At 45.5% G+C, this 26,929-nt stretch overlaps 1 protein-coding gene across 2 annotated transcripts in view; it reads left to right on the forward strand.

Moving 5' to 3' along the window:
- The window catches only part of PDE3B (phosphodiesterase 3B), a 429,076-nt gene that overhangs the window by 301,242 nt on the left and 100,905 nt on the right, over positions 1–26,929 (forward strand). For both annotated transcript variants that reach the window (XM_029582158.1, XM_029582157.1), the window contains exons 7-9: positions 414–502; positions 7,182–7,324; positions 26,586–26,723. In XM_029582158.1, the coding sequence (XP_029438018.1) occupies positions 414–502; positions 7,182–7,324; positions 26,586–26,723 (370 nt within the window). The remainder of the gene's footprint in view (positions 1–413; positions 503–7,181; positions 7,325–26,585; positions 26,724–26,929) is intronic.

Genomic DNA, 26,929 nt, shown 5'->3' on the forward strand with positions numbered 1-26,929 from the left:
AATGACAGGTACCAGCGCACCCAGGATACTGTATAGGCGCTGTATTAAGCGCCTATACAGTAAAATGGGTTGCGCGGGCCTAATGCTTCGCCTAACGCTTTGCAGACGCAGCTTGCATTTGCAAGCAATTTAAATAGAGTATTGCGCGGTATGTGATCAGATCAGTGCGTGGGGCAAACGAGGGTGCGCCCGGCACTGCCGCACTCTTTCTAACGCGGCCTTACTGTATCGACCCGACAGTTTTAAAGTAAAAGTATGTGCAATGCTCTTCTGTGACAATTGGTGCAGAGACTGGGAATAAAAAGTACGCATGGACTCTGAGCAGTTGTGGGCATTTTGAACATTGCCCCTTGTAAAGGTGATATAATAGTATAATAAATAGCATAATTTTGTGCCTTAACTTTTACTTTCAGCTGTGGACGTCAGATTTTCAAGCCTATTCCAACCTCAGAAACAGCAGAGAACTTGCAATCAGGTTTTGAATATCAAGGCAGAAAATCAGGTTGGTTTAAAATACTCAAAAACGGTTGCACAGTTGTATTTTTTACTGAAGTAGTTACAGTACTTCAGTCCCATATTGAAACTTCTAGTCTCATGTAAACACTTCATGTATTTATGTTTCTGCTAGTTTAATATTCTATAATATTAAATTATTTGGATATCATGTTTACCTCATTTAGGATCTTTTAGATTGCCCTAAACAACAATTTTTGCCATAGTTTTCACAATGAGAAGTGACATAAGATTTTAACTGTATAATTTTTAATATTTGTCACTTTATTAAACAAAGGTGTAATACAGAGAGCAAGGGATAAACAGCTATAATGTTCCATGTTTAATTGGGCTCCATTTACAGCTGTGTTTGGGGATTGAATCAGTTTAGCAATGGAAAGAGGGGAAAAGAGATGCTATACAATATTACTGAATTAAAAAAACATCTTTAACAAAAATAGTGGTTTGTTTTGAACATGTAAGACTCAGATGCTTTACTGTCCCCTCAGATCAAAACTTAATGTTTTGTTACTTTTTTTTTTTTTTTTTGCAAGTAAGATTTTTTTTTCTCAAGCAGTCTGCAATCTCCTGTTCTTTTGAGCTTCCAGGTCAAGCAGAACAGGCCTTTCTTTGGGCTATGGCACCAGGCATCTTCATTTGAAACAGCCTGAAGGCTTCCTCCATATCTAATCTTCTCCCCTGCCTGCTTTCTAGCCTAGCCATTGCAATAGTTTCTTTCTCACAAGGATAAGCAGGATGGTAGTCCTCACATACGGGTGACATCACAGAATTGAGCCCATTCATGGAACACTTTTTTGTCAAAGTTTCTAGAACTTTGACTGGCCCCTACTGGGCATGCCCAGCATGGCACTAACCCTGCAGCCAGCAGGGGTCCCTCTTCAGTCTTCTTTTTTCCACGCAGCAGTAGCCATGCGGTTAAGAAGCTCTGCCAGGATTCCTGACATGAATTTTCCTCATGGAATTATTAAAAGTTAAATTACCCCACGGGGGTCCCTCCGTTAACTTTTTCAGTCCGCGGTACTCCGGTAAGGTTTTACCCGTTTTCCGTCGAGTTTGGTCCTCGCGGCCTACTGGCCGTCGACCATACCGCAGCTCGATTTTTTTCTATGGACCTGGCGTCGGGTTTCTGTTGAGGCCTGGAATGTGCTCGTACCATGTCCATTACAGACCCTCATAAAGTCTGTGTAATGTGTCTTGGACGAGAGCACGATGTCTTGACCTAGACCAAATGTGCCCAAATGACACCAAAAGGTCGCAAGGCCAGAATGGAGAAGATGGGACTTTTCTTCCATGCTCAAACCCTGACTCCGTCCATTGCATCGACATCATCTGAACCGGCACCGTCAAAGTCGCGCTAGCATCGACCACCAGTCGGTGACCATCTGGCATTGACAACTTCCCAGCCTTCGACACCCTCTTCTCCCGAGGGGATTGTAAAGAGAAACATCGCCACCGGCATCGAAAGTCTCGGACCATCAAGGGAGCGAAACCATCGACCTCGCCATCGTCCGAGCAAGAAGAAACCCCGTCCAGAAAAGGCACCGACCTTTTCGGCGACCGGGTCACTGGGGCACTCCTGCTATCGAGAATGGAAGCGCTTTTAGCCACTTTTCCACCAATGGCTCCGGTACCCTCCCTGCTTGCTTTATCATCGGGAGGAGAAACACTGTTCCGCATTCCTCCATCAGGAGTTCTGCCTCAGCCATCGAGGTCGGTGCCGATACTTCCATCGGTGCCATCGAGTCATCCACCGATGCCCTCGATGCCTGCGCCAGGGCCTTCATAGCTTTCATTGATGCCTTCGGAGCCTAGACCAGGACCTTCAGGTCCTAGAGGGACATGTGCTGATCCTTATGATACCTGGACTGATGATTCCTCACCAGACACCAATGACTTGCCATCATCCACCGAGAGTAGAAAGCGTTCTCCTCCAGAGGACCTTTCTTTCATAAATTTTGTGAAGGAAATGTCTGAATTGGTTCCCTTCCAATTATTAACGGAACAGGACGATAGACATCAAATGATGGAGTTGCTTCAATTCCTGGTTGCACTCAAGGAAATCACCTCCATCCCTATCCACCAAGTTCTTCTAGATCTCCTCAAGAAGAACTGGGAACATCCTGGCTCCATTGCACCAGTCCACAGGAAAACTGACTCTACCTATTTGGTACAGTCAGCTCCAGGCTTTCAGAAGCCTCAGTTGGATCACCAATCTGTGGTGGTTGAATCTGCGCAAAAGAGAGCAAAAAGGTTGAAACCTCACACTTCCTTTCCTCCTGGCAAGGAGCAGAAGTTTTTAGATACCATTGGTCGCAGAGTCTTTCAAGGATCAATGTTGATCCTCCGAATTTCCACCCTATATGACCCAATATAACAGGGTCATTTTTAAGAAGATGCAGGAGTTAACCTCCATGCCTCAGTCACTTCCAGAACAACTCCACACCCTAATTAACAAAGGTTTGGAGGCAGGAAAACATGAGATCAGATCATGTTATGACATCTTCGACATTGCAACCAGAGTATCTACAGCTACTATTTCAGCAAGACGATGGGCTTGGCTCAAGTCTTCAGACCTTCAACCGGAAGTCCAAGATAGGTTGTCTGACCTTCCTTGTAAAGGAGACAATCTCTTTGACGAGCAGATTCAAAAGACAGTGGCTGAATTAAAGGACCATCATGAGATTCTCAAACAGCTCTCTCTGATACCTTCGGATTATCCTTCCAAACAGCCTTTCCGGAAGGACTCTAAAAAGTCTTTCTACAGACCAAAGAAGTCCTACCCGCCAGTAGCCAGACGTCGTTCTGTGAGACCATTCCTCAAATCACAGTCTCGTCAGACCCGAAAACAAAAGCCTCAGACAGCACCCCCCAGCCAGGCCCTGCTTCTGGCTTTTGACTCTCGCGTAGAGAGCAGCAGCCAGATTCCATTACCACACATACCAGTGGGAGGATGGTTATGCCATTTCAACAAGATATGGCAATCAATCACCTCGGACCACTGGGTCCTAGCAATCATTGCTCAGGGCTATCATCTCAATTTTCTCTCCATCCCACCGGATTCCCCGCCTCTAATGGCATGGAAAACATCCGACCATTCATTGCTCCTGGAGCAGGAGGTCTCCCTCCTACTCCAGTCCAGAGCAATAGAACCAGTACCATTCCCTCAGCAAGGTCTCGGGTTCTATTCCCGGTACTTTCTAATACCCAAAAGATTGGGAGGCGTTCGTCCAATTTTGGATCTATGTGCCCTCAACAAGTACCTCCAGAGAGAAAAGTTAAAGATGGTAACCTTGGGCTCGCTTCTTCCTCTTCTACAAAGAGGAGACTGGCTCTGCTCTCTCAACCTCCAGGACGCATACACTTATATTGTGATAACTCCATCTCATCGTAAATACCTGAGGTTTCTCGTAGGCCCAAAGCACTATCAGTATCGCTTGCTTCCATTCGGCCTAGCGTCTGCACCACGACTCTTTACAAAATGCCTCGTCGTGGTTGCCGCCTTCCTCAGGACTCAAGGTGTTCACGTCTACCCCTATCTGAACGATTGGTTAATCAGGGCTCCGACTCAGCAAGCCACTTTGTCATCCCTACATCTACCTTAACCACTCTAATTTCACTCGGATTTCTAGTCAACTACGACAAATCCTGTTTAGTCCCATCTCAAACCTTATCGTTCATTGGGGCAGACCTGGACACCTTGCAAGCAAAGGCTTTCCTGCCTCGACAACGAGCCCTCACTCTCGTGTCTCTGGCGCATCAGCTGCAGTCTCAATGCTCGACGACTGCACGCCACTTTGTCATCCTCCTGGGACACATGGCGTACTCAGTTCAGGTCACCCCAATGGCTCGCCTGGCCATGAGAGTCATGCAGTTGACCCTAAGGTAGCAATGGACTCAATCCCTTCAGCCCTTGTCGACCATTGTCCATGTCACCGACTCACTCAGTCTGTCTCTCGCCTGGTGGATGAATCAAATCAATATTCTACAGGGCTCGCCCTTTCAGGCGCCAAATCCTCACATAACTCTAACCAACTTCGGGTGGGGAGCCCATGTGGCCGATCCCCAGACACAAGGTTCTTGGTCTCCAGAGGAAGCCAAACACCAGATAAATTTCCTGGAACTACGAGCAATTCGATACACTCTCAGAGTATTTCAGGATCGCCTGTCCAATTAAGTCATCCTGATCCAGACGGACAACCAGGTGGCCATGTGGTACATCAACAACAGGGAGGCACAGGATCCTACCTTCTGTGTCAGGAAGCTGCACAGATTTGGGCAGAGGCCCTCTCCCACTCGATGTACCTCAGGGCCACCTACTTGCCGGGAGTGGACAACATATTGGCAGACAAGTTGAGTCGCACCTTCCAACCCCACGAGTGGTTTCTAAACCCCTCAGTAGCGAACTCCATCTTCCAAAAATGGGGTTATCCTCAAATTGCCTACTTTGCGATTCTGGGGTGACGCAAAGAAGGCAATTTCTGCTCTCTCACTCACAGCCAACATTATCCAACAAGAAACGCGTTCTCCCTCTCACGGGTAACCGGTCTCCTATATGCATTCCCTCCACTTCCACTTCTCTCGAAGACTCTCGTGAACTTATGTCAGGACAAGGGAACCATGATCCTAATAGCACCCCACTGGCCCCGCCAGGTGTGGTTTCCAATACTTCAGGATCTCTTCATTCACAGGCACATTCCTCTGGGAACAGACCCGCTTCTAATCACTCAAAACGACGGGTGCCTCCGCCACCCCAAACTGCAAGCCCTGTCCCTGACAGCATGGATATTGAAAGGTTAATCCTTCAGCTGCTTAACCTTTCTGATCCAGTTTCCCGTGTCTTGATTGCTTCACGGAAGCCTTCCACGAGAAAATCTTACTCTTACAAATGGAACAGGTTCACATCACGGTGCTCTTCTCAGGCCCTTGATCCCTTTACCTGTCCAATCCCGAAGTTTCTAGACTACCTCTGGCACTTGTCAGAGTCAGGTCTTAAAACTTCCTCCATCAGAATGCATGTCAGTGCGGTAGCCGCCTTCCATAAAGGTATCGGAGGGTGTCCCTATCTCAGTACAACCCCTTGTAACACGCTTCTTGAAGGGCTTGCTTCACCTCAAGCCTCCACTGCGTCCTCCAGCCCCTTCTTGGGACCTTAACCAGGTTTTGGGTCAGCTCATGAAACCACCATTTGAGCCTCTCCAATCCTGTGAACTTCGCTATCTCACATGGAAGGTGATTTTCCTTTTGGCAATCACTTCAGCTCGCAGAGTTAGTGAGTTACAGGCCCTAGTTACCTATCCGACTTACACTAAACTCCTGCAGGACCGGGCGGTTCTTCGCACTCACCCTAAGTTCTTGTCTAAGGTAGTTTTGGAGTTTCATCTCAATCAATCCATTATACTACCTACCTTTTTTCCCAGGCCCCATTCCAATCCAGGAGAGCAGGCTCTGCATACCCTTGACTGCAAACTGGCTCTAGCGTTTTACCTAGACAGTACAACTGCCCACAGAAGGAGCACTCAATTATTTACCTCTTTCTATCCTAACAAATTGGGGCTGCCAGTAGGTAAGCAGACTCTCTCCTCCTGGCTAGCGGATTGCATTTCCTTTTGCTATCAGCAAGCAGACATTCTGCTTCAAGACCGTTTTAAAGCACACTCTGTGCCGCTTCCTGACGTTTGCAGGGCTGCCACCTGGACTTCTCTCCATACTTTTACAGCGCACTATTGCCTAGACAAAGCCGGAAGACAAGATTCCATCTTCGGCCAGTCTGTCTTGCATAACTTATTTATGACATGACGTACCACCACCCTTCCGCCTGCCCGGTGGGGTTCAGGATGCCCTTCCCCAAATTCTACCCCAATTGTTGTGCCTGTTGCACATCTTGGGTACATTTGGTGCATATCCGGACATCCTCAGCTCGGTACTCACCCATATGTGAGGACTACCATCCTGCTTGTCCTGTGAGAAAGCAAATGTTGCTTACCTGTAACAGGTGTTCTCACAGAACAGCAGGATGTTAGTCCTCACGAAACCTGCCCGCCACCCTGCGGTGTTGGGTTCGTTTTCTTATTTTATTTTTCGGCACTGCCTGTAGCTTTTAAACAAGACTGAAGAGGGACCCCTGCTGGCTGCAGGCTTAGTGCCATGCTGGGCATGCCCAGTAGGGGGCCAGTCATTCTAGAAACTTTGACAAAAGTGTTCAGTGATTGGGCTCCATCCTGATGATGTCACCCATATGTGAGGACTAACATCCTGCTGTCCTGTGAGAACACCTGTTACAGGTAAGTAACATTTGCTAGCAGTCACAGATCATAGCCCATGGCTATCTTCAGAACATGGTATGTTTGTACCCTGAGTCTGACCACAAGGTGGTGGTAGTGTGTGATGAGAGATCTCTCTGTCTCTCCTATTCCTGTGGGGCATGAATACTGCTTGTACACTGCCTCTAGGTCCAGAAGGCCCAAGAAGCAAGAGGTGGACTTGAGAATTGAACCCGTTTCCTGCATGGAAGCACGCAGCATTTCCATGGAGCCATTGGGTTAGCCAAAAAAATAGAGTTTTTAAATAATTGTTTATACAAGTATTACAAAATATACTCATTAATACAATGTGAAAGAAAATTTTTAAACGCATAAAATGTTATAACCTGGCGTTTTTGTGTGTTAAAGGTGAAGATGGCAGCAGCTGTGTGTTGAAAGAATCAGTCTGCCTAGCAGAGAAACAACTAAGCAAAAGTACAGAAGACAAAGAGAGCAGAAGAAACTTAACAGAATATAATGACCAGCATGTAGAGAATAAACAAGAAACTGGGGTGAGATCCTTGGCTTTAGCACCATCTAGTTGGGCCTTGATTCAGACCTCTTTTTCAGTCTTGTATTATCTGTATTGAGGGGCTTTACATGCTCTGTAGGCAATGGGACAATAAGGAATAAGTGTGAACAGGTCCTGTTGACTCTCTCTTGACTTTATTAGCATTTCTTTTCTGTATTCATTGTATCCCTTTCAATGCTCTTCAAAGAAACAGAAGCACATTTCCTTTTTTGTGCTTTTTATTTCAGTTGAAAATAGGGTATGCAATCATTGATATATTTTCAGAATTGTCAGGAATTGTCCTTCACTAGCAGAAGCAGCTCTTGCTTCCCTAGAAGGTTTAATTTAGATTTTTTTTAGTTTAAATCTCTTTATTAAGAGGTTAACAAGTGTATAAGTTTGCATAAACATGTGAAACATTTAACAATACACAGTGATGTACATCTGAAGAAACAAAGCCAATAGCGAACCTCTTATTTTCCAAGGAATGATAAGAAGGGGAGAGGGGGAGAGAAAGTAAAAAGAAAGAGTAAGAAGCTGGGATAAGAAAGGAAGAAGTAAAAAAGAGATGAGGGGGAAAGCAGCCATGGTAGATGATGCAATGAAGAAGGAAGCAATACATAGTTAAGGGACTAATCATTCTACGCCACTCTTATCATGGAGAAAGTAATGTTACATAGTCGTCTAATGGCTTCCACACCTGGCACCAAGATGCTATCTTGTGGAATTTTATCGCCATGGCCTTTTCATATTTGCTAAATAAGCAGACAGAATTCCACCACAGGTGTTCAGAGAGCAGATCGCTATGTTTCCAATTGGCCACTATATTGTGTAATGCTACCAATATCAAAAAATCTAATAATTTACCCTGAGCCAATGGGAGATGTATTGTAGGGTCAGTACTTTTTAAAATGATTAAAGAATAGGTTATGGGTTGTGTAAGGCTTAAAATTGCAGAGATGGTGGTCAAGTTCAATTTAGATTTTAATTAGGTAAAGAATCTAATCTGAAAGTTCATATAGATCATTAATTATATCTTTCATGGCCAGCAGTTCATTATATGCAAAATAGTACATAGTCTTAGTGAGCTGCAAGATAAACTGTTTACCAAGAATTGCATAGAGAACAAAAGAAAGGAGGATGATGCAGGAGCCAATTCGTCTTTTTTTTTTCTTCCTATACAGAGCCTACATTTATTAGGATAATATCATAGGAACCAATTCAACTCTTTGTTTTCCAGAGTACAATTCCATATATTCACAAAAATTAGAAAATGGAAAATCCTTTCTCACAGGACAAGCAGGATGGTAGTCACATATGGGTGACATCATCAGGATGGAGCCCAATCTTGGAAAACTTCTGTCAAAGTTTCCAGAACTTTGACTGGCCCCTACTGGGCATGCCCAGCATGGCACTAACCCTGCAGCCAGCAGGGGTCCCCCTTCAGTCTTCTTTTTTCCACGCAGCAGTAGCCTCGCGGTAAAGGAGCTCTGAAGAGATTCCCGATAGGAATTTTCCTCATGGAATTACTAAAAGTTAAATTGCCCCACAGGGGTCCCTCCTCTAACTTTGTCTCAGTCCGCGGTACTCCAGTAAGTTTTTACCCGTTTCCCGTCGATTACCATCTAGTTTGGCCCTCGCGGCCTACTGGCCGTCGACCGTACCGCGGCTCGATTTTTTACAATGGCGTCGGGGTTTTGTCAGCGCCCGGACTGTACCCGCACAATGTCTATCACAGACTCACATAAAGTCTGTGTAATGTGTCTAGGACACGAGCAAGTTGTCTTGACCTGCACCAAATGTGCCCTAATGACACCGAAGGGTCGCAAGGCCAGAATGGAGAAGATGGAACTTCTCTTCCGTGCTCAAACCCCGACTCCGTCCATTGCATCGACGTCGTCAGAACCGGCACCGTCAACTTCGTGCCAGCATCGACCACCGACCGGTGACCGACGACTTCTCGGCCATCGACACCCTCTACTCCCCTCAGGATTGAGGGGATCGCAGGGAGAAACATCGCCATCGACACTGTAAGACTCGGACCATCGAGGGAGCAAAATCATCAACCTTGCCATCATCCGAGCCGCTGTCGAAGAAACCCCATCCAGGAAAGGCACCAACCATTCCTGCGACCGAGTCACCGAGGCAACCCTCACCCAATCGGAGATTGGGAGCCGCAACTCCGCCTTTTACGGTGGTCCCTCTGGCTATGCCTCTGCCTTCTTCTTCTGTTCTGGAGCCGGGGCTGCTTGCTCCAGGTCTCCGAGAAGAACTGGACCGGATGGTTCAGGAGGCCATCGACAAGGCGATGCAAAGTCTTCAGGTTCCTCCGGCACAGACACCGGCACCGCCTGTGGAACATAAGTGCTTCCAGGATGGAAGCACTTATGGCCGCTTCTCCACCAATGGCTCCGATGCCCATCCCACTGACAGCATCATTGGGAGGAGGAACACCGTTCCGCATCCCTCCATTAGGAGTTCTGCCTCAGCCATCGATGCCAATACGTCCCTCGCCATCGACCCATCCATCGGTGCTGATACGTCTGTCGGCGCCACCGAGTCATTGGTGCCTCCAATAATTCCTCCAATTCCTTCGGAGCCTAAACCGGGACCTTCAGGTATCCAACCACCCTTGTCCCCCTCTAGTTCTTAGAGGGACGGGTGCTGATGCTGATGATACCTCAACAGCCACCGATGATTTACCTTCACCACCTTCACCCACTGAGAGTAGGAAGCGTTCTCCTCCAGAGGACCTCTCCTTTATAAACTTTGTGAAGGAAATGTCTGAATTGGTTCCTTTTTAGTTACAGACGGAACAGGATGATAGGCACCAGATGATGGAGTTGCTCCAATTCCTGGATGCCCCCAAGGTAATCACCTCTATTCCCATCCATCAGGTCCTTCTCAATCTCCTCAAGAAGAACTGGGAACATCCTGGATCAATTGCTCTAGTACACAGGAAAGCTGACACTACCTATTTGGTGCAGTCAGCCCCAGGTTTTCAAAAATCACAGCTTGATCACCACTCTGTCGTGGTAAACTCTGCACAAAAGAGGTCAAAGCCTCACTCGTCTGTTCCTCCTGGAAAGGAACAGAAATTCCTAGATAACATTGGTCGCCGAATATTCCAAGGGGCCATTTATTTATTTATTTATTTAGAGATTCTTATATAACGTGGTACGTATAGATATACATCACCACGGTTTACAGTAAACAATAAATTAGCAACAGGCTTTACATACAACAGGTTATACCGGAAGTAAACAAATAACAGCCACAGCCATGCTCATCTCCCGAATTGCCGCCTATCAACTTTATATGACCCAATATAACAGGGTCATTTTTAAGCAGATACAGGACTTCTCAGGCTCCCTGCCTCAGCAATTTCAAGAACAATTACAAACCTTAGTAAACAAGGGTTTTGAGGCAGGCAAGCATGAGATTAGAACATCTTATGAATTTTTGACACTTTTACCAGAGTGTCTGCAGCTGCTATTTCAGCGAGACTGTGGACCTGGCTCAAGTCTTCTGACCTTCGCCCAGAAGTACAAGACCGGTTATCCGACCTGCCTTGTGTCAGAGATAATCTGTTTGGCGAACAGATTCAACGGATGGTGGCAGAATTAAAGGACCATCATGAGACCCTGAGACAGCTCTCTTTGATGCCTTCCGACTTCTCCTCAAAACAGCCCTACAGAAAGGACTCTAAGAAGTCATTCTTCCGCCCGAAGAAGTCTTACCCGCCACCAACCAGATCCCATGCCACGAGACCTTATCAAAAACCGCAGTCTCGTCAAGCCCGTAAACAAAAACCACAAGCAGCTCCTCAACCAGGACCTGCTTCAGGTTTTTGACTTCCACTTAGAGAGCAGCAGCCAGATTCCTCTGTTGCACATACCAGTGGGAGGTCGATTGTGCCACTTCCACAACATGTGGCATTTAATCACGTCCGACCAATGGGTATTGGCAATCATTGCTCAGGGACACCATCTGAACTTTCTCGCCATGCCACCGGACTCCCCACCTCTACAGACGTGGAGAACATCCGAACACTCCATTCTACTGGATCAAGAGGTTTCCCTCCTTCTCTAGTCAAGAGAAATAGAACACGTTCCATACTCTCAGCAAGGCCTAGGGTTCTATTCCCGGTACTTCCTAATCCCCAAAAAATCGTGAGGCGTCTGTCCTATTCTGGACCTCCAGTGGGAAAAGTTCAAGATGGTAACCTTGGGATCGCTTCTACCTCTTCTACAAAGAGGAGACTGGCTCTGCTCTCTGGACCTCCAGGACACATACACCCATATTGCGATAAGTTCAGCTCATCGCAAGTGCCTGAGGTTCCTAGTAGGCCCCAAGCACTATCAATACCGAGTGCTTCCATTCGGCCTAGCGTCTGCACCACGAGTCTTTACAAAGTGCCTCGTAGTCGTCACAGCCTTCCTCAGGACACAAGTTGTTCACATCTACCCGTATCTGGACGACTGGTTAATCAGGGCTCCCACTCAGCAAGCTGCTCTGTCGTCCCTCAATCTAACTTTACACACTCTAATTTCATTAGGATTTCTTGTCAATTACAACAAATCCTACTTAGTCCCATCTCAAACCTTTGTCGTTCATTGGGGCAACTTGGACACCTTACAGGCAGGCTTTCCTGCCTCAACAACGAGCACTGACTCTTGTATCTCTTGCTCACCAGCTGCAGTCTCAGCACTCTGCGACTGCACGCCAATTTCTCGTCCTCCTGGGACACATGGCGCCCTCAGTCCATGTCACACCAGTGGCCCACTTGGCCATGAGACTCATGCACTGGACTCTGAGGTCTCAATGGACTCAAGCTATTCAGCCTCTGTCGGCCATTGTCCACGTCGCCGACTCACTCCGTCTGTCTCTCGCCTGGTGGAAAAATCAGACCAATCTCCTCCAGGGATTGCCCTTCCAGGTTCCAAATCCTCAAATCATTCTAACCACAGACACTTCCAACCTCGGGTGGGGAGCCCATGTAGCCGATCTGCAGACGCAAGACTCTTGGTCTCCAGAGGAAGCCAAACACCAAATAAATTTCCTGGAGCTTCGAGCAATCAGATATGCTCTCGGGGCTTTTTAGGATCGCCTATCGAATCAGGTTATCCTGATTCAAACGGACAACCAGGTGGCCATGTGGTACATCAACAAACAGGGAGGTACGGGCTCCTTCCAAATCTGTGCAGCTTCCTGACACAGAAGGGTGGAAGCTCTTTCCCATTCGATGTACCTCAAGGCCACCTACTTACCGGGAGTGGACAATGTGCTGGCAGACAAGCTGAGTTGCCTCTTTCAACCGCACAAGTAGTCTCTCAACCCCTCGGTAGCGAACTCCATTTTCAACAATGGGGATATCCTCGAATAGACCTCTTTGTGTCCCCACAAAACCGTAAAGTGGAAAACTACTGTTCTCTCATTCGTAGCAAACTCTCTCGACCCAGAGACGCATTTTCCCTCTCGTGGACAACTGATCTGCTCTATTCATTCCCTCCACTTCCTCTTCTCTCAAAGACTCTCATGAAGTTACGTCAGGACAAGGGAACCATGATACTAATAGCACCTCACTGGCCACACCAAGTGTGGTTTCCAGTACTTCAGGATCTCTCCATCCGCAGGCACATTCCTTTGGGAATGGACCCGCTCTGATCACTCAGAACGACGGGAGCCTACGCCATCCCAATCTTCACGCCTTATCCCTGACGGCATGTATATTGAAAGGTTAATCCTTCAACCACTTAACCTTTCTGAACCAATTTCCCATGTCGTAATTGCTTCACGGAAGCCTTCCACGAGAAAATCTTACTCTTACAAATGGAAAAGGTTCACGTCATGGTGCTCTTCTCAGTCCCTTGACTCCCTTTCCTGTCCAGTTCCGAAGTTTCTGGACTATCTCTGGCATTTACCTGAGTCAGGTCTAAAGACTTCTTCCATCAGAATGCATGTTAGTACGGTAGCCGCCTTCCATAAAGGTGTCGGGGATGTCCCTATATCATTGCAACCCCTTGTAACACGCTTTTTGAAGGGCTTGCTCCATATCAAACCTCCACTACGTCCTCTGGCCCCTTCTTGGGACCTTAATCTGGTTTTGGGTCAGCTCATGAAACCACCGTTGGAGCCTCTTCACTCCTCTGACCTTCGATATCTCACATGGAAAGTGATTTTCCTTTTGGCTATCACTTCAGCTCGCAGACAGCTCAATACAGTAAAGTGCGACCGCGGTTACCCTGCTCCTAACCGGCTTTCTACTCACTTTCGGCCACGTTAGTCCAACCCGCGATACACTATCCCCTTTAACCTACTCCTACCGCGTCCTAAAATCCCCGGGCAACCCCTTCCGCACGCGGCATGTTTATTGCATGTAAACGATCGAATTAGCTATTCCCTACCATCCAGTAACGAGCGCCCCGACTATCGCTATTTTACCCTGCCGTTTTGCCACGCGTTTAACCTGCTAACTTACCGCCTACCCTTACCCCCCTGCGTTAGAGGCAGGGGTAAGGGTAGGCGGCAAACTTTCCCCCAGCCCCCGCTCTCCTGCCCTGGCCGCGTCCATGGGTGCTGGTCTCCGGGGCAGCCCCAGTCCTCTCCCCTCCTCCCGAAGCAAAAAAAAAGCGAAAAAAAAAAGTTGCAAGAGAGCGAGGGGAGAGAGGACGGGCAATCCTACGCTCGGGATTGTCAGTCCTCTCCCCTCCTCCCGAAGCAAGCAACCAAAGCAGAAAAAACGAAAAAAAAAAAAAAGGTAGCAAGAGAGCGAGGGGAGAGAGGATGGGCAATCCTACGCTCGGGATTGCCAGTCCCCCCTCCCCTCCTCCCGAAGCAAGGCGCGAAAAGCAGCCTTGCTCCGGGAGGAGGGGGGGGGGGACTGGCAGTGCAAAGCGACGAAGCGACTTACTTTTTGCAGCCCCCCTCCGGACATCGGAGAGGACGACCACGGCTCCCCTCCCCTGCCTCCAGCTGCTCGCGATGATGGATGCCAAAAGGAGAGAGAGGGGAGAGGACGGGCAATCCTATGCTCGGGATTGCCAGTCCCCCCTCCCCTCCTCCCGAGGCAGGCACGAAAAGCAGCCTTCCTCCGGGAGGAGGGGAGAGAGGACTGGCAGTGTAAAGCGACGAAGCGACTTACTTTTTGCAGCCCCCCACCGGACATCGGTGAGGACGACTCCCTCTCCTGCCTCCAGCTGCCCGCGAAGATAGACGCCTGCACGGGCGAAAGCGGCCCCTGTTCGTGCAATTGGGCCGCTCAAGGCGTGACGTCACGACGTTTGGCGTTTGGCGTCACAGCACAGCGACTGACGTCACGGCACAGCGACTGACCACAGCTTTTTGACAAGAGTGTTCTCAGAGACGCCATCCGGTTCAGCAAATTGTGTCAACGTTTTGCACACATAAGCAAAGTATCTGCGGTAAGAAATACAAAGCAGTCACCAGTGGTACCCGACCCCCTGAGGAAGGAGGTTTCCTCCGAAACACGTCGTGTCGGTAATAAAGTCGGATTCGACCACTTTATCATCTTCATCTTCAGCTTTCTACAACTTCATGCCGGATATCAAAGCTGCAAGTTGCAAGTTAAGTACAACTCTCCAGCACAGTTAGAGACCTTAAGTGCGTCGGGACAGCTCTCCTCACAGCGTCCCACAATAATCAGCCCACTGAGACCTATGATTATAATATTACGAGAAGCTTGCATCATTATAAGCTCTCATTAAACCCTGACACAGGGTATATAATATATGAGGTCTCGGTGAGCTTCCCACCCTAATTCTCTTCAGGAATTGTTTATTAATTGTCTATATTGGTTGTTTCCTGACATTAGTGGATTTTGCAATTTTTTGTATTTACACTAAACTTCTGCAGGACTGGGCGGTACTCCACACTCACCCTAAATTCTTACCTAAGGTAGTATCAGACTTTCATCTCAATCAATCCATTATACTACCTACCTTTTTTTCCAGGCCCCATGCCAACCCAGGAGAACAGGCTCTGCATACCCTTGACAGTAAACGGGCTCTAGCGTTTTACTTAGACCGTACAGCTGCCCACAGGAAAAGCACTCAATTGTTCGTCTCTTTCCACCCAAACAAGTTAGGGAAGCCTGTGGGTAAGCAGACTCTCTCCTCCTGGTTGGCGGACTGCATATCCTTCTGCTGTCAGCAAGCGGGCATTCCATTCCAAGACCGTGTTAAAGCACAATCTGTGAGGGCCGTGGCGACTTCAGTAGCACACCTACGATCGGTGTCGCTTCCTGACATTTGGAGGGCTGCCACCTTTGCAGCCCACTATTGCTTGGACAAAGCCGGAAGACAAGATTCCATCTTCGGCCAGTCTGTCTTGTGCAACTTTTTTACAACTTGACGTACCAACACCCTTCCGCCTGCCTGTTAGGGTTCAGGATGCCATCTACCAAATTTCACCCCAGTTGTTGTGCCTGTTGCACGCCTTTGGGTACATTTGGTGCATGTTCGGACATCCTCAGCTCGGTACTCACCCATATGTGAGCACTACCATCCTGCTTGTCCTGTGAGAAAGCAAATGTTGCTTACCTGTAACAGGTGTTCTCACAGAAAAGTAGGATGTTGGTCCTCACGAAACTCGTCTGCCGCCCCGCGGTGTTGGGTTCATAACATTTTGTTGTTTTATTTTTCGGCACTGCCTGTAGTTTTCAAATAAGACTGAAGGGGGACCCCTGCTGGCTGCAGGGTCAGTGCCATGCTGGGCATGCCCAGTAGGGGCCAGTCAAAGTTCTGGAAACTTTGACAGAAGTTTTCCGTGATTGGGCTCTATCCTGATGATGTCACCCATATGTGAGGACTAATATCCTGCTGTCCTGTGAGAACACCTGTTACGGGTAAGCAACATTTGCTTTTATTTATTTATTTTTATTTTTTTCTATACTGACATTCCTGTAAAAGTACAAATCATATCGGCTTACAATCGGCCATCCCATGCTTTTCCAGCATGGGGCGGCCTCTTCTGGTTAAACAAGTCTGAATTGTGACCCCTGGAATTTTAAAGTCAGTCTTTGTTTTGGATCCTTGGATGAGAAAAGGATACTTGGATACCTTTTGCAGGCATAAAAGTTTTCCCCCTATTATTACAATTTTGTAAAGCATTAACAAAAATGCATCTGCAAGCAGAAAATCAGCTCAAATTTATACTTAATTGTCCAAAATACTTCACAGATGTTTAGTAGCATACCTTCCCATTTTACAGATTCTCAGAAGTCAGTCAATATTTTCATGTTGTAATTGATTTATGCATACATTAAAAAAAAAAAAGAAAACTCCTCAGCTGACCTGGAGGCAAGGCATTTGAAATTTATTTTACCTGTGTTTTGGCATTATAAGAATAGATAAAGATTTTTCTCAGCCTTGGGAATTAAAGAAGATGTTCATCTTTTATAAGAAGAAGTATTTGAAATATAAACATAAAAAACAATCAATAAAGAGATTCAACTGGGGGTTGTTTAAATCCATAGTGCCTAAAGGTACTATGATTGACTTATCTCCTTATTAATAATTCCGAAATTTTTATACAAGGAGCAGAATACTAGAATATACTTTGTATTGGTATTTGCTTGTCCGGAAATGTTACTCCTACCAATAAGGATTAAATAATTTATTATGACAGAACTTGACCACTATAACAAATACTAAGAATTTCTTTCTGTTTATGATCAAGCCCTAATATTGTTTATAACAAAGAATGACTACTGTTAATCTAAAGGAGCTGAAATATTAAACTGTCCACAAGTTAGTCATCAGCTACAAGGAATGTTACTACTACTGTCTTATATTTTTCAGGATTTAGTCAATCTGGCTTTAACCAGTTATAAGAGTCCTTTCTTGTATGTAACTAGTTCCCTTACAGTTAATGACTAAATTGTGGGTCTATAAATATGTTCCTGTTCTACATTAAAACAAATGTTTGACTTTATAAATCAAGGTGATGTTCAACTCGAAAGGCAATTAAGTACATTAATAAATTAAAATTAGTCTAGTTGTTCTAAATTGGGACAACTGTAAATACTTTTTGGTGACATGCTCAGTTTCTTTAGTAATGAATTAAACTGCTGTTGTAATAATCTTCGCTAGACAAACCCAGTGGTGTTTTGTTTTACAGTTGCCTCTGTTTAGTACCCACACCTGCTGGCTGGGGTTGAGAGCCTCCACTGTTACCCCAACAGCAATAACTACAAGTTTATTTAAGAAACACTTGCATTAAGAGCAATGCCCCAGTGATAGAACTATAGTATTGGTTCTCAATATGATCCTTGGACATTCTCCCAGATTTAAAACATTTTTTGCTTTTCAACAGATGAAATGTTGGAATGAATTATATAAAAGGTATCAATGTCTGTCTATAGGCACAATAACTGTCAAAGGAAAAGGGATTGATATTCAACAAATTTAGTATGCAGGAAGAAAATATAAGTATCTCGGGCAAGTCTGAATACCAGAAACATTGGGTCAGTATTCTTAGAAAACTGAGCCTCCAAAAATAATTCCCATGGGTTTCTATAGGAAACTGTTAGAAGTGGTTAGAACTGTCAGAATGATGATGACAGTTTCATTCTGAATGAGTCCCCCTTCCGGCACTTTGGCACAAGGCAATAAAGGCAGAAACGAGGAAAAATAACTGGAGCAGCTAGTGTCAGATGGCACCAAAAGCCATTTTCAAAACCATTTCTCCCACACTCCAAAGTTGCATACAAACACAAATCCACACCTACCCCCACACACATTCTAAAACACACAACCCATGCACCTCCCCATACTTCCCACTAACCCCCACTCACCTGCCACCTCCACACACATCCACATACATGCATTCTTATAACCACAGACCTATCAAATATGCTCATACCCGTCATGCAAAAACACACACTTGCCTACACAAACCCCCACACACTCTTGTCTTTGACAAACATCTACACCCTTTAAGCCCCTCAAACACACATTCGTCACAGACTACCCCCCCCCCCCCCCCCCCCCAACACACACACAAACTCTTTCTCCCAGGACAAGCAGGATGGTAGTCCTCATGTGGGTGACATCCCTGGACGGAACCCTATCACGGAAAACTTTTCTGTCAAAGTTTCTAGAACTTTTGACTGGCACACTGAGCATGCCCAGCATGCCATAATCCCTGTAGCCACAGGGGTCTCCCTTCAGCTCTTGTTTTCCACGCTGCAGTTTGCCTCACAGTTAGCTCTGTGAGATTTCTCACAAAACATTTCCTCATGGAATACTTGAAGTTTACTTATCTAAAAACTTCCCTTGCATGGGTTTCCTATCGCAACATAGAATTTTGTTGCTCGGTGAGTGAATTCTCTCGTCTTCGATCGATTCCTGCCTCCCCTTTTTTCGGTGTCTGCAGGCCATCGATCGTTTTTGGGCCTCACTTTTTCTATCATGGCAACAGGTTTTAGAAAATGCCCGGAGTGTCCCCGTACAATGTCGATTACCGACCCACGTGATATCTGTGTGCTGTGCCTCAGCTCATCACACGACATTTCTCACTGCCCAAGGTGTGCCCATATGACCCCGAAGGGTAGGCGGGTTTGCCTCGACAAGATGGAGTCCCTTTTTAAAATCAGGTTGACTCCATCGAAGTCCACCCAGTCATCACTGGCAGGAGCATCGAAGAAACTTGTCGTCAAACCTCGCCGGGAGCACCAGGGCGGCGGTGACCATCCGTCACAGACTCCATCTAAGGCATCCGCATCATCTTCCTCTGTGCCGGTGCCATTGCATCTTCCATCGAGACTGAGCACCGAGGGATGATGCACCGACACCTGCACCGACACGAGTCTACTCCCGGTGCCGACACCACATCAGCCTCAATGGCTATCGAGCCGAGTGCGAAGAGGACATGGGTAGAGGAGCCTCCAACCCCCTCTCCACCCGAGAAATCAAGGCGATCCCCACCGATATCGGTGCTGGGTACTGAGCCCCCACAAAATTCCTGTGGAGGTGCCAGTAGTCCTGCCTCCCCCTGTAGCTACAATATCTACTCCAGCTTTCAGGGAGGAACTGGATGGTCTCATCTGCCAGGCAGTGCTCAATGCTTTCTGAGACTGTCATCGATGCCGGCCCCCGCACCGACACTGGAGCCATCGATGATTACACCGCTCCTGAGCCGACTGGATACGCTCATCTGGTGCCCTTCCAACACAACCTAGGCCACCGATGCCAAAGCAACCTGCAAAGTCTCTGAAACCCCAGATACCCATTCCGGGGTCCTCAGAAGACGAAGGCACGGACTCCAATCCTCTCTCAACACCTGTTCCACTGATGCCAGATCTGATACCTGGTCCATCAGGGCTCTCAGGACCGAGATGCCCAAGTTTCCCCTCGATGCTGTTGGTGCTGCCGAAATCCACATTGGTGCCATTGCATCTTCCATCGAGACCATTGAAGGATCCATCGGTGCCAATACGTCCTACAGTACCAACTTTCTTCCCTCCTTCAGGATCTTGGCTAAAGACCTTTTCTGACACATGGGAAGATGTTGTCACCGACACATCCACGGAGGACATCTTATCAGAACGTATCTCCTCCGGAAGAAAGGAGAAAATCTCCCCCAGAAGACCTCTCCTTTGCAAATTTTGTAAAGGAAATGTCAGAGACAATCCCCTTTGACCTGATTACAGAGGAGGGGACATGCCATAAAACATTGGAAGTTCTCCAATTTGTTGATGCTCCAAAGGAAGTTATGGCTATCCCTGTCCATGAGGTGCTCATGGATCTCCAACATAGTCTCTGGGAGCATCCTTGTACTGTCCAACCAGTGAATAGGACAGATGCAACATATGGTCCAGCATATTCCTGGATACCAAAAGCCATAACTACCCAATCAGTCAGTGGTAATTGAATCTGCACAGAAAAAGGCCAGGGGTCTATGCCCTCAGTCTTCAGCACCTCCTGGCAAAGACCAAAAATTCTTGGATATTTTGGGTCGCAAGATGTTTCAGGGCCAAGTCGCTGGATTTTGAAATCTATACAGAGAACAGCAGCCACTCCACAAATCCAAAGCCAGATTTGCCAGTGGGAGGTCGAATTCACCACTTCATAACCAACTGGCTTAGCAATACCACAGACCAATGGGTTATATCCATTATAACCCAGGGATACCAAGGTACCCCCGGATTCATCACCCCATCCACTGTGGATGCAAAAAGATCACACAACTCTTCTAGAGTCCGAACTCTCCACCCTTCTGGGCGCCAGGGCTCTGTGGAAGCTGTTCCCCGGGCACAGCAGGGCAGAGGATTCTACTCCCGCTATTTTATCATTCCAAAGAAATCAGGTGGCCTCTGCCCTATCCTAGACCTCCGTAATCTCAACAAATTTCTACAAAAAGAAAAATGCAGGATGGTGTCCCTGGGCACCATGCTTCCCCTTCTGCAAAAAAGAGATTGGCTCTGTTCTCTGGATCTTCAGGATGCTTACGCTCATATTCCAATATCCCCACATCACCGCAAATACCTGCATTTCCTAGTGGGACATCAACATTATCAATACCGGGTTTTGCCTTTCGGACTTTCCTCGGCACCCCGTGTATTTACAATGTGCCTAGCAGTGGCTGCAGCCCATCTACTCAAGAAAAGCATACACATGTTTTCTTACCTGGACGACTGGTTGATCAAAAGCCATTCTAAGCAAGGAGCTCTCGACGCTCTCAATTTCACTATCAATCTGCTACACTCATTGGAATTTCTCATAAACTACCAAAAATTCCACCTGATTCCTTCTCATCTCCTTACTTTCATCGGAGCAGATCTAGACACCACAGTCGCAAAGGTCTTCCTGCCCATTGACCGCGCAGAGACACTCTCCAAGCTAGCTACGTCTCTGCGTACAAAGAAAACAGCTTTAGCCCATCAATTCCTAATGTTGCTGGGCCACATGGCTTCCACGGTCCATGTCACTCCTATAGCCAGGCTGGCCATGAAAATCACTCAATGGACTGAAATCCCAGATTCAAGTAACCCACCAGCTGCAATTATCGCTTCTCTGGTGGACAAACGAAGGCAACTTGCTAACAGGTCTACCCTTTCAGCAATCAGTTCCGCAAGTAACTTTAACCACAGACGCATCCAACTTGGGTTGGGGAGCTCATGTGAACAATCTTCAAACCCAAGATACTTGGACACAGCTCGAAGCAATGTTTCAGATCAACTTCCTAGAGCTTCGAGCTAAACGTTAAGCTCTCTATGCATTCAAGAACTGCCTTTCTCACAAGACAGTTCTCATACAAATGGACAACACAGTTGCAATGTGATACTTGAACAAGCAGGGCACCACAGGCTCTTATCTCCTCTGGCAAGAAGCCACGCAGATCTGGGCCTGGGCCCTTGCACACTCCATGCATCTCCGGGCCACTTATCTTGCAGGCATACAAAATGTAGTAGCAGATCGCCTCAGTTGACAGTTCCATCCCCACGAGTGGTCTCTGGATCCTGTGGTGACGATTAGAATCTTCCAATGCTGGGGTCAACCGACAATAGACCTCTTTGCATCCCAACTGAATCACAAAGTGGACAGATTTTGCTCCCTGCACAGGCATCCAAACACATTATCCATGGACGCCTTCGCTTGATCCTGGAACACAGGCCTTCTTTATGCGTAACTCCCGATACCGCTAATATCCAAAACTCTCGTGAAGCTACAACAGGACAAAGGGTCAGTGATGCTCATAGCCCCATATTGGCCTCGACAAGTATGGTTTCCCATGTTTCTCGATCAAAGAACCCATTCACCTGGGCACAGCACCCACTCTTATAACTCAGAACCAAGGCATGTTAAGCCATCCAAACCTTCAGACCCTTTCCTTCACAGGCCTGGATGTTGAAAGCTTGATCCTGCAATCGCTCAACCTTTCAACTGATGTGTCTCAAGTGCTTGTAGCTTCACGAAAGCCTTCTACATGAAAATCCTATCGTTCTAAATGGAATAGATTTACCATATGGTGCACACAAAAAGGTATCGACCCTTTTTCCTGTCTCACTTCATCTCAATTAGACTATCTCTGGCACCTTTCAGACTCTGGTCTCCAGACTTCTTCGGTGAGGGTACACCTTAGTGCCTTCTCAGCGTACCACAAAGGAGTTGGGGATGCCCCGGTAACAGTGCAACTCCATTGTGAGTAGGTTTATGAGGGGCCTGCTACAACTCAAGCCCCCTCTACGCCCAGCAGTCACTGAATGGAACCTAAATTTAGTCCTTGCAAGGTTCATGCGCTCCCCGTTAGAGCCTTTGCACTCCTGGGATGTTAAATTTCTTACATGGAAGGTTCTCTTCCTAGTAGCTATTACATCTGCTCGAAGGGTTAGTGAGTTACAAGCACTTGCCACATACTCACCCTATGCAAGGTTCCGACATGACTGAGTGGTGCTTCGTACTCACCCTAAATTCCTTCCCAAAGTGGTTACTGACTTCCACTTGAACTAGTCTATAGTCTTGGCCACATTTTTCCCAAGGCCCCACTCTCACCAGGGCGAGAGGGTTTTACACACCTTGGACTGTAAACGTGCACTTGCATTTTACTTAGACCGCACTGCAGTCCATAGGAAATCCACCCAACTTTTTGTTTCCTTTGATTAAAAACAAACCAGCAGTTGCAGTGAGCAAATAAACTCTCTCAATTGGCTAGCAGACTGTATTGAATTCTGCTATAACAAAGCAGGCCTTCCTCTCCAGGGACAAGTGAAGGCGCACTCTGTAAGAGCCATGGCAACCTCAGTAGCACACTGTCGTTCAGTACCGATTGCTGAGATTTGTAAAGCTGTAACATGGAGCTCTCTTCACACATTTGCTGCACATTACTGCCTGGACAAGGAAGACTCTGCCTTTGGCCAATCCGACTTGAAGAACTTATTTCCAGTATAATCCCAAATCCTTCCACATCCAATCTGCTGTAATTTTCAGGCTGCCTCATTTTCCCCAAAAGTACCCCAGTTGTTGTGCCTGTTGCACAAGTTGTACGCTGCTGGTCCAAACAAATATGAGTCATCCTGTAACTTGCTAATCACCCACATATGAGGACTACCATCCTGCTTGTCCTGGGAGAAAGCAGAGTTGCTTACCTGTAACAGGTGTTCTCCCAGGACAGCAGGATGTAGTCCTCACGAAACCCACCCACCACCCTGTGGAGTTGGGTCCGAATCATTGTATTATTTTATTTTTTTGCTCGCACCTTTTGCTACAAAAGAGACTGAAGGGAGATCCCTGTGGCTACAGGGATTATGGCATGCTGGGCAAGCTCAGTGTGCCAGTCAAAAGTTTTCTGTGATAGGGCTCTGTCCAGTGACGTCACCCACATGTGAGGACTACATCCTGCTGGCCTGGGAGAACACCTGTTACAGGTAAGCAACTCTTCTTTCTACAAACAGCTGTGCTGGAAAGTGTTCAAGAATCCATGCCTCTGCATGCTTTCCTTGCTTGTTAGGGCATCCACAATGAATATGCTTGAGACATATTTGCATGTATTGGGTTTAAGAGAGAAGTGACTGTATGCAACTATCTCATGCATTTTCATTATGGATATCCTGAAAACAATCCATGGAGGGAGATGCTGAGGGCCAAGTTGAGAACCAGCTGGCAGCTGCAAATGGTAGTCTTTTACTTTATTATTAGTGTTTTATTAATTATTTTAACAAATCATGCGAATATCTATATGAATGTTCTGTGTAAATAAATGTGCTATATTACTTTGGCTTTTGGTTTTCTTGACTTATTTAAACTTTTTTCTTTTCATTGCATAGATCTTCAGTTCACTCTGTCTTGCAGTTATGACATAAATGACCATTGCTGTTTATTAAAGTGGTTAACTTTAATCATAGAGCATGTGCACATTCTCTTTAAGCAGATCTAGACCAGAGGCCCTCAACCTGGTGCTTGGAGATCCCCCAACCAATTTGTTTTTCAGGATATCCACAATGAATATACATGAAATATATTTGCATGCACTGCTTCCATTGTATGCTATGTCTCTCATGTTCATTGTGGCATGCAGATATATTTATTTATTTATTTATTTATTTAGCATTTTTTTCTATACCGAGGTATAGCAGAATTGCCTTCACTCCGGTTTACATATACAAACAACAATATACAAAATATATATATTTCATTGCACATTCATTGTGGATAATCCTGAAAACTAGATTGGTTGGGGGATTCCCCAAGGACTGGGCTAAGGACCATTGATCTAGACCTTTTTAGAACAGTAATTGGAATCAGGTTTGAGCCCATACCGTATAAATGAAAGACCTGCTACACAAATAATTTAAAGAGTGGTTATGTAGCAAAACAAATCTTTGCTTAGTATTTTAGGAAATCATTTGTTTATTTTGTTAAAAATCTTAATTAGAATTTTTATAAAAGTTCTCCAAAAAGGGCTGTGGGTAATGTACAAGTAGCATGCATCATTTCCTTTTATTATTTTTGACAATTTACTGATATCATTTAAAGCAAGCCATATATGCAGTATTTCAAAAATGTGATTGGCAAAAATATTATGATACACAAAAAAGTACAGTTTTAACACATTTTTCTGTTTTCCTAAAGTATCAGTGTTAGGAAAAATCATTTGGGAGTTAAGTCATCAAGGCTTTGGAGGTAAATTTCAAAAGGAATTATGCACGTAAATGGGCCTCTGAAAATTGCTAAGATATATACTACTTCTACATTTTATTTATTTATTTAAAACTTTTTTATACCGGCATTAGTAGGTACATCATACCAGTTCACATTTGAACAAAAGCTGGAAGGTACATATAACAGGGATTGGGGTTGGATCAACAAAGAGTGAAGGCGGAAAGATAGCGCACCAGGCAACAGATAAAATATAAGTAACAGGAGCTGTCAATGATAACAATATAAGGGCCTCAGTTTCTAAAGTATCTTAGGCCTGTGAAACTTTAGGTAATGGGGGGGGGGGGGGCGGTCCTGTGATACCCGGCATCGATCGCACCGTCGCGGTGTGATCGCTGCCGGTTTCGCACCCAATAGCGCCACCATAGAAGGTGTAGCTATTGGGTGCGAACTTGGACGCGAAAAGGGCCTTACCTTTTCGTCGTCTGCGGCGTCTTCGTGGAGTCGGCCCCGGTGACGCCCCGACTCCTCCTCTTCCAGGGCCAACTCCGCCCCCATTTTGGTATCGCACGCAATAAGGGACTTTTCGTGTGCGAGCCACTTGGAAAATAAGGCCCTAAATAAGAAATAATAAGAAATATTAAAATTACAAAATACAAAGCTATATACATGGGGTCAGGTCAGATGATGATGACGCTTTGGGAGGATGAGAGTGAGAAAACTAATCTGGGTAAGCCTGCTTAAATGGATTTACATGAGTAAATCCTTTTGAAAATTACTTCTATAATTAATTGCTGAGGAGATAAAAAAATATATATTTGACAATTCTTTTCTGTAGCCATTCATATGATAATGAATCTAATTTGGGGTGTCTGCTTTTGGCTGCTATAATGAAAGGTACATATCTTTTACTTCAAAATGTGTTAAAAATATATATTAAGTCTGTTAAGACAAAAAGGAGACCTTAAAATAAAACCAAAAATGGATCAGCAAGAATCTGCTTGAAGCTCCTACAGTACGACTAGCCAGACTGAATAGCATGAGAGAGAGGGCGTTTTCTGTAGCAAGTCCCATATTATGGAACTCTCTCCCAAATGTTTTGAGGCAAATCACTGATAGTAAAGAATTAAAAAAAAAATCACTAAAAACATACCTCTTCAAAGAAGCATTTGCAGCTCTGCAAATCAGAGAAAGCTCACATATTTGGTACTGCTTTTTCAGGTTTTTCGGTTCTTTGTTTTCTGGCTGTTCTTGATATTTAAGGTAATCATAAGACTAGAGAGTTTTAGTTTTATGACATATTAAGATGTCAGAGAAGTACAGGGTTTTAATATGGAAATTGTATTTTTCTCCAACTTTTATTTATTTTAGTTTATTTTATAATAATATTTTTTTGTTTTGTCTTTTGCTCAAACAATATAAGCTATATAATGTTATTCTTAGTTATGTTCTCTTATTTTAGTTCTATTTTATTTTATGATTTTATTTTAATACTATTGTAAACAGTTTTGGTCAATTATACAATGTTAGGATGGTATAGAAATATCTTAAATAAATAAATGAAGTAAGGGCAAAACCTAAGAACATTGATATTTGGAAAATCTGGACATCAGTGCTGATATAAAATATCTCATTGACATACAGGTAGAAGATGATTCTACATTGGAATTAATGTTAATAGAAGATCACGATTCATTAATAGCGAAGTTGGACAATTGGAATTTTCCCATTTTTGACCTCATGGAAAAAACAGGTGGCAAATGTGGAAGGATCCTTAGCCAGGTTTGTGTATACTTGCTGGTCACTGGGGAAAGTCTCATCCGTAATATTACTGAAATATATCATGATTTACAGGTGTTTATTCCCAACAAGCACTGTACAAATATAAATGCTTGGAAGATTAAAATCTGAGCATCACTGGAAAAATTACTGTTCATAGCCCTGAATATAGATGACTTGAAAAAGGACTGACAATCAAAAACTAGAGT

Source organism: Rhinatrema bivittatum, chromosome 17 (genome assembly GCF_901001135.1).
Source record: "Rhinatrema bivittatum chromosome 17, aRhiBiv1.1, whole genome shotgun sequence".
Classification (NCBI taxonomy): Eukaryota; Metazoa; Chordata; class Amphibia; order Gymnophiona; family Rhinatrematidae; genus Rhinatrema; species Rhinatrema bivittatum.